Genomic DNA, 15,115 nt, shown 5'->3' with positions numbered 1-15,115 from the left:
CTCTTCCCAGTCTGTCCAGACAGCTGGCATCACTGAATGCTTCATATTTAGAGCCATAGTAAGGGGAGTGGGAGCTGTTTAGAATATATAATAGAAATAGATGTAGCCCCAATCTGAACAGGTTGTACCTCCTCTGACATACAAGACAATAACCTAGACAAACCTTAATTCAATAAGGTTTAACTTAATTCTGTAATTATTTTAGAAGTCATCCATTGTATTAAAATGCAATTGCTAATAACGTTATTGTGGAATTATATGTAACTTCTCTAGGAAACATGACTAATGCAATAGTTTGAAGTATTAGGAACTTAAAAGGACGCGTTGGGATAATACATATGAAATGGATTTCCCAGGAAATATTTGGGATGAGGGGAATGCAAAGGACTCACCACTCACCTTTTGAATTATTGTCTGGGTGATTACCCATTCACAGTCTCTTCAAAGGCCCAATCTGGATAAATGACTCAAAGTCAAGGTTCTTGTTCTGCGCAAAAGTGTGTTATGAACTCAAAACCACAAGAAAACCCTTGTATGGGATTTTGAAGGACTGCTTACCTGCCAGAGCCCATGTTGGTGTTAGGGGTCATTTCTGGTTAGCCTCTTAGCATCCGTGTAGGTTCTTCTATATTTTTAGTGTTTTCTCTTATGCTTTTGCCTTAAGAATGAAGTGTGCTTGCTCAGAAAGAGCTGTGTGGTGACCTATATCATTGGCAATTACATGGTATATCGTCTCTGAAGAGAAGGCAAAAGAAGCCTGCTTGGGCAGCCTGTCTTTTGCTGAGAATATCGCAGTTTAGTCAGGGGACTGTACAGCCTGGAAATACCCTGGTCAGAAGGGGGAAGAGACCCATGTCTCCATCCAAGAGAGGAGATGACTGGGGAGCTGGAAGCCAATAATAGGTGACCTTGCTGGACCACAGAGGGCGAATACCAGTGCAGTTGCCCTGAGCTGACATACCTGCCTCTCATAGATAGCTTGAGGATCTGCTCTCTTACACTTGGGCAACACTTACATTCCCCGTCATAGAATTGAGCTTGATGGAGATTCTCTCCCACGGGAAAGAAAGGGGGACAGACTTTAGTTCTTGCATTGGGGAAGGGCCCAACACCTTCTATCTTCAGTTTGGCAATTCAAGTGTGAACTTTACTGTTCCCATGGCCAAGCAAGAAGCTGGCACAGTACAACAGTGAAGTTACTTTGATAATCCTACCATGTTCATGGAGGATAGGCCCAGCAATAGCTATTAGCTCTGGATGTCCCTTAGCATCTGATGGCCAGAAGCTAGGACTTTACAACAGGGGATGGATTGCTCAATAATTGCCCTGTTCTATTTATTCCCTCTGAAGCAGCTGACATTGGCTGCTGTCGGAAGACAGGATGCTGCACTAGATGGACCATTGGTCTGATCCAGTATAGCCGTTCTTATGTTCTTACCATCATAACTAAGGCTATGTTTTAGTTATGGGTATTTTTAATAAAAGTCATGGACAGGTCACGGACAGTAAACAAAAATTCATGGCCTGGGACCTGTCCATGACTTGTACTATATACCCCTAAATCTTGGGTGTTGGCAGGGGTGTAGTGTAGTGAATTATAAACTGGTATGTGCAGCTGCTTTAGGATATTAAAATCTGAAATACCCTTACGTAAACAGGGTGTTTTTCATTTTCTTTGTAATTCAAAAGGAGTGTCCTTTATTGGGTACATAGCATAAACTCTGGGATGCAAATAGCTATCCAGTATCCCATTCTCTTCTGTAAAAACTGTTTAAAAATTCTGCCTGAAGTTGTTAACACCACAGCCACTTTAAAAGGATGGTGAAGTTCAGTTTATTCTTTACATATTTTACTGGTACAGGTATGACAATGGGATAGAAAAATGACAATATATTAGTAAAGAGTTATCCAAAAAGGCTAAAAACTGGTCAATAAATACATTAAAAACAAACATGTTACTGTAGAAATGTCGTATTCTCTTTAGGTTAAATATCTCATACATTCGGCATTGAAAAATTTTTGGTGTTTTCCATGCAAGTTACAATTTGTCTTTTCTATAACATCTATGCTATGCAACATTCTTTCCTTACTAGGAACGGGATGATATCTAAACTCCACATTATAAGAAGTAAAAACATCTGAAAAAACAAAATCCCAACTCTCAACTGCTTTTATAAATAAGAAGTTGATTAAAATGCAATCACCCTTAAAAATGTAATTTACTGAGCAAATGCTTTATAAAAGGCAGTCTTTTAAAAGGAAGCTGTTACCGTAAACCCAAAATGGGTTGCTTGTGCTTCAGCATATATTTCCTTAAATTATTTTAAAAACTATATTCATGGCAAAAAAGTAAATATAGTCAACAATTAGAGAACGAGAGGTTGCAATATGGATTGGATGAAGGTTTAACATGCTTCAAAATCTGTCCAAGAACACACTAAACATTTGTCAACATCACAAAACCATCACCTACTCTAACCATTTGAAATGGAGTTCTAATAATACTTAGTTCTTTGCATGCTCAAAGCACTGCACAAACATCTTCTAATTAGTTCTAACACCCCTGTGATGCAAGTATTATCCCCATTTTACAGTTGGGGAAATGGAGGCCGAGGGAGTTAAGTGACTTGCTCAAGTCCAGACCATGCCCTCCCATCTCTCTGAGTTCTATAATACTTTCACTATAATATATCACTTCCATCAGTCCTAGTAGTCATTATTCATATTACATCATTTTGAAAGTTACAGCACAGATGTTACTGTAAAAAAAAAAAATCAACATTAGATCCACTTTAATGCACCATGTTGAGTCACAAAGTTCTGGCATGCTGCATCTTTTTAAACACATGCCCATTCTTTTCAAAACAAAGTATTAAAGATATAAGATCAAATTCTGCTCTCTAGTACAGGTGCAACAGCTATTAAACTCAGTGAGAATTGCAGTTGTACAACAGATAACAGAATTTGGCCCATAGCATCTGTCCCTGGGAACATCTATAATCCCCACAGTGGCCCAGTATATACTGGCACAGTACCACAGTAGCATCAAAATAGAAATATACCACTAAGATGTGGAAACGTAGCAGCATGTAGGGAGAACTTTCCAATTTTAACAATATGCCTATCTGGACCATGTCCCATAATCCACCTGAGAACACTGGAAGTTAAATTTCTACCAGTCTGGAAATTTCATCTAAGACAACAAAGGCAAAAATATGTTTTATGCCAATTACCTAAAGCTACAGCATTCAGCCTATATTAAGATTTTCATATGAAATGTCAGGGCACATTAGTGATTTTACCCGTTCTTGTCCTTTTCCTGCATTTTCTACCTAGTTCCCTACAGTCCTTGCTCCACTTTAGTTTTTGTCCTCTCGCCACAAGCTTACTCCAAATCCTTCCTGATGTCTTGCTGCCTTTTCAGAAGAGCCTCTAAGTTTGCCCCCACTGTTGGGCTATAGGAGCAACTAATTACATTTCCATATCTAGCTATCTGATTTGCAAGTGAAGACAGACATCTAAATTCTATTACTTGTACCACAAAATGATTATGGATGCACAATTAGAGCCCTCTTAAAAGTGTCCATAAAGCTTTTGCAAGGCACACATGCACTTGTCCCCACTCCTTCCTTGATAGTAGTTCCTGTAATCCGCAGTGTCTGAACCTGGCTTGTTTACGCAGCCAGTTTCTCCCCCAAACCCATACCCAGGTATACATTCACCTGCAATGGAGGGGGAACTCAAAGCAAAATTCCCAGCTGTCCCACTTCATCTGAGCTGCAAAACAGAGCCTGAAAGAAATGAGGGTCAAATTCCTAAAGTGCAGAGTACCCACAGTTGGGGCTGGATTTTCATGAGAACTCAGCTCCCAGTCAGGCCCCCTAGATTGTGAGCTTTTTGGGGCAGACACAGGCTTTATGTTCTGTGTTTGTACAGCACCTGGCACAGCGGGGGTCCTGCTACGTGACAACAGCCCCAAGCTCTATGATAATATAAATTCTAGTAAATGAAGTGGTCAGATTTCCAGACGTACTCAGCAACTAGCAATTCCTTTTGAGGGCTGCTGGGCATGAAGCACTTTTGAAAAGCTCATTCTTTATTTAAAATAGGGCTGTCTAGCGATTAAAACAATTAATAGCGATTAATTGCACAATTAATCGAACAGTTAATAATAGAATACAATTTATTTAAATATTTTTGGATGTTTTCCACATTTTCCAATATATTGATTTCAATTACAACACAGAATACAAAATGTACAGTGCTCACTTTATATTTTTTATTACAAATATTTGCACTGTACAAAACAAAATAAATAGTATTTTTCAATTCACCTAATACAAGTACTGTAGTGCAATCTATCATGAAAGTTGATCTTACAAATGTAGAATTAAGTACAAAAAATAACTGCATTCAAAATAAAACAATGTAAAAGTTTAGAGCCTGTAAGTCCACTCAGTCATAGTTCTTGTTCAGCCAGTCGCTCAGAGAAACAAGTTTGTTTACATTAGGCAGAGATAATGCTGCCCACTTCTTGTTCACAATGTCACCTGAAAGCGAGAACAGGCGTTCACATGGCACTGTTGTACCCGGCATCGCAAGATATTTACATGCCAGATGCACTAAAGAGTCATATGTCCCTTCATGCTTCAACCACCATTTCAGAGGACACATGTGCATGCTGATGACAGGTTCTGCTCTATGATAATCCAAAGCAGTGCGGACCGACGCACGTTCATTTTCATCATCTGAGTCAAAAGCCACCAGCAGAAGGTTGATTTTCTTTTTTGTTGGTTCGGGTTCTGTAGTTTCCGCATCAGAGTGTTGCTCTTTTAAGACTTCTGAAAGCATGTTCCATACTTCGTCCCTCTCAGATTTTGGAAGGCAATTCGGATTCTTAAACCTTGGGTCAAGTGCTGTATCTATCCTTAGAAATCTCACATTGGTACCTTCTTTGCGATTTGTCAAATCTGCAGCGAGAGTGTTCTTAAAATGAACATGTGCTGAGTCATCATCCGAGACTGTTATAACATGAAATATATGGCAGAATTCGGGTAAAATAGAGCAGGAGACATACAGTTCTCCCCCAAGAAGTTCAGTCACAAATTTAATTAACGCATTATTTTTTAAACGAGCATCATCAGCATGGAAGCATGTCCTCTGGAATGGTGGCCGAAGCATGAAGGGGCACATGTAAATACCTTGCAATGATGGCTACAAAAGTGCCATGCGAACCCCCTGTTCTCACTTTCAGGTGACATTGTAAACAAGAAGCAGGCAGCATTATTGCCCGTAAATGTAAACAAACTTGTTTGTCTTAGTGAATGGCTGAACAAGAAGTAGGACTGAGTGGACTTGTAGGCTCACTTTTTTGTTTTTAGTGCAGTTATGTAACACACACCAAAAAAATCTATATTTGTAAGTTGCACTCTCACGATAGAGAGATTGCACAACAGTACTTGTATGAGGTGAATTGAAAAACACTTTCTTTGGTTTGCCATTGTTACAGTGTAAGTATTTGTAATAAACAATATAAAGTGAGCAGTCTACTTTGTAAACTGTGTTGTAATTGAAATCAATATATTTGAAAATGTAGAAAAACCATCCAACATATTTAATAAATTTCAATTGGTGTTCTATTGTTTAACAGTGCGATTAAAATTGTGATTAATTTTTTTGAGTTAATCGCATGAGTTAACTGCGATTAGTCAACAGCCCTAATTTAAAGCAAAGGTTCCCCACACACATCCTCTTTTCTCCGTCTTTGGGGAATACTGCATGTTAGCAGGAACTCTTCAAGTGCAGTTTTCCAAAGTTCTGAGCCACTGCAGGGCTGATAAGCCACCAAAAAAAAAAAAAAAAAAAAAATATCCTCCACAGGCAGCAGAGGAGCAAAAGTTTCAGAGCTTTTGCCCCTGCCTGCCAGCAGTAGACTCAACTGGTCTGCTACTCTTGTAGGTTAGTAGATGAGCTGAGAACCCCAATAACGACCATATCTTGGGAGGCGATAAGCACCAGCAGCTTCCATTGACTTCTAATGGGGACTGGGGATGCTCATCACAAATGAGAGGGGTAGGATAGCTCACTGGTTTGAGCATTAGCCTGCTAAACCCAGGGTTGTGAGTTCAATCCGGGGGGGGGCATTTCAAAATCTAGGGCAAAAATCTGTCTGGGGATCAGTCCTGCTTTGAGCAGGGGGTTGGACTAGATGACCTCCTGAGGTCCCTTCCAACCCCGATATTCTATGATTCTATGAAGTCAGGATCTGGCCCAAAGCACTGAGCAGGAACATAGGAGACACTAATGACATCACTGGGACTTGTGGGTGCTCAGCACAGCTGAGTAAGCAGGCCAGAACTATAAGACATCTTCATCCAGACTTTCCAATAACTAGGAGCTCTGAAATTCCTGGCTAGGTTTTTCCTACCTGGCTCAGCTTTTCTCCCTCGGTTTTTAGAAGTCAGGATGCTGCTGGGATCAGGATTCATCTCTTCATATTCAGGCAGTGTTGAAATGATTCCCTCGCAAAACCACGAGAAATGCACCTAGACACCTCTATGATGGGAGCCCTATTGATGTTTATAAGTGACTGGAACCACAAATTTGCCTGGGTTCCAAAGGGCCTACTGTAGTTTCATCTTAAAATGCCAGTCTTGAGATGTGAGCCAAACATTCACTCCCAAAATATATTGAACAGAGTCAAAATACTGGTTTGAATACATTGATCTGGTTCACACCATCAAATTGGACTTACGGATCCCCTAAATACAGTATCGAAAAAGTAAAAAAGAAAGAAAGGTTGGTGCTTTGGCAACTCAGTAGCTATTATGCAGTCAAAAATATAGTTGGACTAGTGGCAATTCACTGTTGTATGAAATTGGCCAATAGTCACCGAGAGAAGGCATTTCTTTATAGTTAAAACAGTAATGTCTTCCAGGTACTTCATAATTCCTCTAGGTCAGTTAAATCCACAACAACTTTCATGAACAAAGTGTCATCTTTGACATAAGTGTTCTTTACATTCTCCAGCACAGTGTGCGCCACAAACCTTGGGCATCCAGAGGCAATATTCATCTCTCCATCTGGCCTTTTGAAACTGCTGCTGTTAGGGTCGGCTCTGAAGACTTCCACAATGTGATTTTTTTTCCCACTTTGGTCTAGAAGCATAAGTGTAACTTTTTGCTTGAAAGGCCATGGTAGCAACGAGTCAAACTCCCCTCTCATCACTACGAAGTATAGGGAGACATGCGTCCCTTTTCCTGAGCCATCCCCATTCAGATATGCTCTTGCACATAACCTGTACCCACAGCGGCTGGTATAAAAAGGCTGGCTGAATATAGAGACAGTGCGGCCTTCCATGGCTTCTTTTTTCTTCATCTTGTAGTCCATGATTTTCCAGATTAGTTTTCCATTGTAACATGTGCCCTCCAAAAGCTTAAACCGCTCTTCGTTTTTATTGAGATGTGCTTTGTGAATACTGATGTGGACATCATGTTCAGTGGTCTGGCCTTCCAAAACAACTGGGGAAGAAAGACACACGAAACATCCAGTTAAGGGAAATGGTCATTGAGACAAAGTGAATTACAGACGAGGGGACAGTAACAACTAAGTGGCTAGAGCCCAGCATTTAGAAATAACTGGGGAATCACAGGAACTACACAAGACAATTAACTTTGTGGCACTGGCCATTGCAGTGAGTCTGTTGCCATTAACATACTTTGAGTCAAGAGAATCCTCTTAATTCCCCCATTTGAAGACTGCAGACACACATGCATCTTACAGATGTGACAGAGATGCAAACTTTGGATTTGGATCCCAACTTCCTTCAAGTTTGGGTGTGTTTAGCTATATGAGGTTTTGGTTCAGATCTGTTGGAAACACACATCTGTCTTCTAGTCATTTATTCTAAAAGCATTTCTTTGTAATTAAAACAGTCGTGTTCCAGGTACTTTTCATAATTCCTCTTGGTCAGTTAAATTCACAGCTTTCAAGAATGGAGTGTCATCTTTGCATTCTCCAGCACAATGAGTGCCACTGATTACTCTAATAGTTTATGCTAATATTTTCAGGTTGTAGCAGGGAAAAAAACCTGACACTATGGGGCCTAATTCTGAGCTCACAAGTGAGAGTGAGGAATAACACCATAGAAGTGAAAGGAGAACCAAGCCCCATGTGTCCTACAATAGCAGAGCATTACAGGCTGCACCACAAAAGCAGCTTACATAAAACCCTTTTGTACATAAATTTCCTGAACCTGACCTAACAACAATGACGACAACAAAAGGAGCTCACTGGAATTTAAGGAAACAACAGGGTAACCAATAGCAGCATAAGTACAGTGGAAGTTACCAAAAAGTGTAATCTTCCTGTAGTAAATTTACCCTGACACTGTGCAGACTAATGTTTTTAACTTCAGAATCCTATAATAACTTCACTGTAGAATTATTACACTTTTTGATAACTGCCACTGCAGTTACAAACATTGTCACCTAAAGGGCTGTGCACCAAGAACTCTGATCAGTAAAAGAAGGGTGGACAGAGGGCACAATTCAATGCAAGTTATTGCAAAGGTTTACCTGTCATCCATGAATATCAAGGACATTTATCACAGAAACAACAACATAGTTTTGGTTAAGCTTTTTGTTAAGGCTGATGTTCATCTTGAAGAGCCTCATCAGGCTAATGTGTGCAAACAAGTTGATGGGGAAGTGATCTAAACTGATAAACAACATCACAGCCTCTAGTAACACCAGTTTTTACTCAAAAAATACAAAACAAAAAAATATGAGCATACCTAAACGCTGGTCATATGTCTCCATAAAGGCAATCTTCTGCTTTATATTTTCAATTGTCTCCAGCAGTGGCCTCAGGTCAAATTTACTTTGCTGCTGGTTTGACATTTGTATTAGCTGCCTCACTTGTGTTTCCAGCCATGCAGATTTATCAATATGACTGGCAAGAGTCTTGAAGTTTAATGCAGGAGTAGGGGAATGAACACACATTAATAAAATTAATCATTTCATTTCAGATTTTAAAATGTCTTTGTACAACAGTAATATTGACTACATATTACATTCAAGAATATCCTTGTTTGCCTTTGGAATACTTCAAATGTTTCCTCATGATTAATTCAACATTCATTCACTAAGAATCAATTTCTAATTCATTACCATTCACCATTTATTACCTTCATTTCAACTGATTTCATTACTATAATTTACATCAGCATAACTGAAATTGGAAACTGGTCCTATGAGTCTTATTCAGCATGCCTTACTCTGGTTGAACTCCCATGGAACTCCCACATTAATTATAATGGGAAGGCTGAATATATTTTATTTTAAAAAACAATAGTGATTTAAATCCATATATGGGGCACAGTGCACTCCAGAGATTAATCCAAATTCATGCAATAAATGGCTTTGAAAGCTGGTGTTTGCTATTGTCCTGGCATCAGTTACAACTATTGCTGGATAATTGTATTCCAGGCCATAAAAAAGCAATTTGTCAGAAAGATCAAGTAAATATCTCACCTGGGTGTTTACCATCAAATTGCTGTTTTTACCAAGCAGCTGTGTAAACTGTCTGAAATCCTTTTCACACTTTTTAACTGTGTCTGCTAGCTGTTGGATTTTAATCTCTTTAAATTCCAAACTCTTATATAGGTCAGATATCTAAACAATGGAAAATGAAGAGTGAAAACTCAAGACTATCCAAAGCATAAAGGAAATAGATTAAAATGTATGGAAGCTATATAGGTACACCTGGAAAGGTTTATTGATGAGACTGCACCAACATAGCTAGATATAGCAACTATTTTCCTATTTTAAAACGTTAACCCAAAATCCCTGGATGGGGCAGTGGTGGGGATGGAATCCCTGCCTGTGTGTGTAAAAACCATGAGCTTTTATTGGCTTAGCTAAAGAACCAGATTTTTTAGTTCAAATGCTGTAGGAGACCTAGCCTCTAGAGGGAGACAGAGAACCAAACTGTGTTAGGATGGATTAAAAATGCATTGCACTAAAATTATTGGCACCTAGTCAGTCTAACAGATGAGTTAGGGAGAAGCACTGGCTCCAAATACTGCAGTAATGTGCTACATAGTAAATGATTCAGAATTCTACAGTTTTTGCTCCTTTGTTTTTAAATAAACACAGACATTGGTCTGAATTCATTTGGAGGTTTATATCTGCTTCTGCTGATAGAAACCCCAGGTGCTGGGTCCCAAACAGTGGAACATCTCTTGGGGGTAGAGAGCAGTTGGTCGCTGTGCATTCCAAGGTGGTTGCAACTTCCTCTCCACTGGGAGGAAAGGGGCTGCAGATAGTGGGTGGTGCTGCCTGTAAACAGGGCATGGCCTGGGAATCCCCGAGGCACCTATCCCTTGAACCTTCATCTTTGCCACCTCCCAGACAGTCTACTATGGAACCCCTAGACAAAACTTAGGATGCCATGTCCACAGCTCTTCCCCCCAAAGGGAGAGTGTGGGGTGAAGAACAGCAAGGAGAGCGGTGGCAGTGAATACACAAGGGTGCAGTGCAGGGGTGGGGGTTCAATCTAGCTCAGTGGTTCTCAAACTGGGTCGGGACCCCAAAGTGGGTGGCGACCTCATTTTAATGGGATCGCCAAGGTTTGCATTAGACTTTCTGGGGCCCGAGGCCAAAGCCCCACTGCCCAGGGCCTAAGCCGAAGCCCTAGGGCTTCACCCGGGTGGCAGGGCTCAGGTTACAGGCTCCCCATCTGGGGCTGAAGCCCTTGGGCTTCGGTGCCCCCACCCAGGATGGTGCAGCTTTGGCTTTGGCCCTCCTGACCTCAGAGCTTGGGCTCCACCCCCCCAGGGTCATATAATAATTGTTGTTGTCAGAAGGGGAGTCACAATGCAATGAAGTTTGAGAACCCCCGATAGCTTATTGGCTTCATTGGAAAGGGTTTCTGACTGGGTTGAAAAATGTGGGATGAAAAGCTTAATATTCTTTAAAGAAGAGGCTGGGCCAATCCCACCACATGTGCAACCTGGACTTTACTTTTACCAGTTAAGAACTGTTGAAGAGTGTTCATTACATATGTTCATTACCTGTTCTTCCAATTTGGAATTCTTGTCTAAAATTTGTAGCATGTGTTCCCTCAGAGCAGCATTCTCATGGTCTGCAAGCTTTCCTCTTTTAATCTGGGGGCAGGAGGGTAAAAAAAATAAAGGAAGATAAACAGACCTGTTAATAGAAATTTCTATTGGGGCAAGTGGTTAAATGTTTCTTTGCATGCTTCAAAAACAGATGAACAGCTCCAACTGCTTACTTTGATATCTTAAATCACATTGAAAGATACTCTGAGAAATATAGGACAGAAAAATAGTTACTTAGGCTACCAGCCTTTAGTGCTTTTGGAGGCAAACTGCAATCACAGTACAAATGGAGGTCTAGATTACCTGTATAGGACAGCCATATTGTTTATAGGGACAATCTACTTCTGCCTCAGGACACACAGAGAAGTGCTTATCCATCTGCAAATATTAACAAAACAAATAGGTAGTGATAAAATTATTGAATAATACATTCATTGAACCTAAACTCCTGCATAAGGGGTGCAAAAAGGCCAAAGTGATGTTAAGATACCATTTGTCACATACAATAGAGACTGATTAATCAGTGTCAACAAACAAGACAGATGGTTTACAATAATGCAATGTGCAAAAGCTCTGCAAAGCATAGCACGTTCCTATGATATGCTTTGATAAGGTCATGTATCGATTTTAGGAACAAACAAAAGTAGCAAAACTAGAGAAATGAAGCAAATTCATACCAAATGTGGACCAGTGAGGCCTACAATGCAAGTTCTAGTTTTCATAAAATGATACAATTTGCCAACTTACAGTAAGTGATAAAACAAATAATACCTCCTTTTTCAGAATTATTTGAGAACAGTTGTGGAGACAAGGCACAGGAAAATCAGGACACTCATTTTTCTCATGGTTCTGGGGGGGGAAAAAAAGATTGATTAGGAATGGCTTATACACCAGACTTGTTATACATGAATAACTCATTTTTTTAAAGATCATACAGTGCATGCAAGTAGGAATAGGCAAGATATATATTCTGCACAGCAGCACATACTTACATCAACACACACATCATTGGAATTCAGAAAATAATTACAAACATACCAACCCCCGTCCCCTCACCACAACATTAAAAGAATGTTATGGTTGCAAAAACCAAGCATTCAATAGTTAGGAAATGCCAGAATTAAAAGTTGCTTGTGCAACCTTAATTCAACCCTCAAAAACGTGCATAGCGTCCTAGGTCCTCTCAAAGGAAATATTGCCAGAATTTTTTAATATGAGCAAAACAATATACTTTTCCCTAGCCTTGATCTCGGAAACAACTAAATCATTTTGGCTGAAATATTCAAAAACCAGATCTAGACATCTGAGGCCAAATTTGTCCTTTGTGTAATTCCACGGACTGAAGATAAATTTGGCCCATTGGCTTCAGCATGCACACAAAATTTTTTATTAATTTGTCAGAAATAAAAATATTAAAATATTTTTAAAAATATTAATTCTTTTTAAAAAGTATTTTTAAAGGGAACAGATGTATGCGGAACTGAATCCAACTTTGTATCTATAGTTATCAATATTGTTTTAAAATACATGTATTATATGTTCTTCAGATAATTAAATGAATTTTGTTTCATAAGCATAAAACCTCACAGCAACTTTGGAACTTTTTTCACAGCAATTTAAACAGTTGAACTTTTAGGAAATCTTTCGCAATCTTACCTTTAAATTAATTGAAACCACATATTGATTACAGTACTGGCATATTTCTTCTCGAAATTTACAGTGCAGACTTAGGTGGTCTTTTAAATCTTTGCGAAGAATTTGATCATGACATTCATCATTAGTGCACTGAACACTTTCAAATAAGCACTGCTGCAGGTGATCCTGTGCCATGCAACAACAAAACACCATCATACTTAAAAAGTCACATGAGTGTCGAATGCATTGAGTAAGCTAGAATTATGGTTAATTGTGCCCTTACTTAAATACCAAAGTGCCTGCTAGAGATATTAAGACACTACATAGGTTTATTTAAAGAAAACCAACACAACACTTTCCCAGTAATGGCTCTCATAATTAAAGTCAGAGAAAGGTCTGAAGATTCAGAGAATCTTTGCTTTGATTTCCACTCCTTGTCCAGTTAATATCTCAAACAGGAGCCAAACTGAAACAATTTATATTGGCAAGCAGCAGCAATACTTTCTCTAGGTTCTCATCGATTGTCCATCACCATGGCTTCGACATGCCTGAGTTTCCTTTCTCTCAGTTTCTACAGAATTTTAACTTTCTTTTTAACAAAATTACTGTTTTTCGCTCTCCTAGGAGCAGAGAAAACGTTCTGAATGTGACCCAATGTAGTACTGTCTTACTGAGTCAGCTGAAAGACAGAGACATTGTCACAAAGAGAAAGGATATGTGTTAACAGGAGTCCTTATTAAGCCAATTATTTAAAATATAACGGATGTGAACTTACAACTGCAACAGGTTCGGCTTAGTATTTAAGTTTCATATTTACATATAGTAGTACACTGAATAGGTCAAATCAAGATGTATGTACTTAGGCCAAACTCTAGTTACAGTAATCTCAATGCTGTAATAACTCTGAAACCTAATGACAATAGTTTAAAGGGGAAAGAGCAAATTCATTTATGACAAGTCAAAGTTTTGACTGACTAAAGACTTCAGAATTTGGGCCAATATGTATAAAGATATTTTAACACTAACCTGATACCGTCCCAGAATTATTTTTGAATTGCATTCAGGAGCATTTTTGCAAAATACTTGCAAGTTGAGAACTTCTCTTTTACAGCAATTGTCTTTGAACACCTACAAAGGAAGCAACCTACTTTCACAAAATATACGAACTTGCATCATTAAGAACACAAAGGACAGCAACCTACCACAAGAAATCTTTTAAATGAGAGGCGTCCACTCCAGCTGCTAGTGTGGTTCCAAACAATGTCATGCTGAAAACATATACTGAGAATAGCGGTAAAAGGAAATCACTGACAATACCAGGAGACTAAGAACAACAGTGAGATGCTTTGAACGTGAAATAAAAACAGGCTGACTACATGAATTATGCATTGAGCTACCTATTGTATTGCAGCTTTGGAAACCTGGGAGTGAGGCTAACCTTGATCTTTCATTCTAGGACCTGCATTGGGCTGAAGCTGTTGTAGAGGTGATGCTTTTAGCTTCTGGGAGGAGGGGATACAATGCATTGCTCATAAGCATCTTCCACTTGTTGTATGAGAGCCAAATTAAGCTCTCAGAGCAGACTGTCAGCCTTCTTTTGAGATCTTCAAATGAGAAGCACTATAACAAGCACAAAGTATTACTATTGTATTAATGGTCCCAAATCATCTTTTTGTGTTACTGTTGACACCACAACTCGTGCACACAGTAAAAGGAGGGTGAATCCACTGAATAAAATGGTGGGTGAAATACCTACAACATCCCTAACACGTGGAATGACGGGCACAACCTGATACCCAAGTTCCTTGCTGGGTGGGGATGTGAAATCCACTGGGAATGCACTCTGGCAGAAACACATGGGTACAGGGAGGGCTCATGCTCACACTCTGGGCCAAATAAATATATTCCAAAGAGAACGTGGCTTAAAAAATATCCATTGTGTGACCTTTTCCCCCAAAAAAGAATACCAACAAAAACCAAGTGTGCAGGATTAATGAGTTACGTTGAAAATAGGCAAGGTGGCAGATTATGTTAAAACGAAGTCCTGTTAAATAACCAGAATAGGAGGGATTAAAAGAATAAGAAACCTATTCTCTGATGTACATACATTTCAAGACCAGAGACATGAGTCCAGTCCACCAAATCTGTGGGTATAGGCCACATACCACTGGGTTTCAGGCAGGACTCCCAATACAAAGTACTAAGATGACTTTATCTTGAAACAATTCAGTGGAGTGTAAGGTAAAAGCTCCAGCTATAAGGCATTAGTGTCTTACTTCACCAAATACAGAGCTTCCTTGCACATTGTTTCCAGAGATGAAGGTGACAGTGCCCTTGCTCATTTAAAGGCTGAGAGCT

General features: G+C 39.4%; 1 protein-coding gene across 3 annotated transcripts in view; it reads right to left on the bottom strand.

The window, feature by feature from the left end:
• Positions 1-5,273: 5,273 nt before the first annotated feature.
• TRAF5 (TNF receptor associated factor 5) overlaps positions 5,274-15,115 on the bottom strand; it is a 34,608-nt gene continuing 24,766 nt past the window's right edge. For all 3 annotated transcript variants that reach the window (XM_054021421.1, XM_054021420.1, XM_054021422.1), the window contains 8 exons: positions 13,784-13,885; positions 12,779-12,943; positions 11,894-11,971; positions 11,426-11,500; positions 11,075-11,167; positions 9,534-9,674; positions 8,795-8,963; positions 5,274-7,520 (listed from right to left, as the gene is read on the bottom strand). In XM_054021421.1, coding sequence (XP_053877396.1) covers positions 6,943-7,520; positions 8,795-8,963; positions 9,534-9,674; positions 11,075-11,167; positions 11,426-11,500; positions 11,894-11,971; positions 12,779-12,943; positions 13,784-13,885 — 1,401 coding nt within the window. In that variant the 3' untranslated portion in view covers positions 5,274-6,942. The remainder of the gene's footprint in view (positions 7,521-8,794; positions 8,964-9,533; positions 9,675-11,074; positions 11,168-11,425; positions 11,501-11,893; positions 11,972-12,778; positions 12,944-13,783; positions 13,886-15,115) is intronic.

This window comes from Malaclemys terrapin, chromosome 3 (assembly GCF_027887155.1).
Source record: "Malaclemys terrapin pileata isolate rMalTer1 chromosome 3, rMalTer1.hap1, whole genome shotgun sequence".
Taxonomy (NCBI): domain Eukaryota; kingdom Metazoa; phylum Chordata; order Testudines; family Emydidae; genus Malaclemys; species Malaclemys terrapin.
This window is presented reverse-complemented; position numbering and strand designations above follow the sequence as displayed.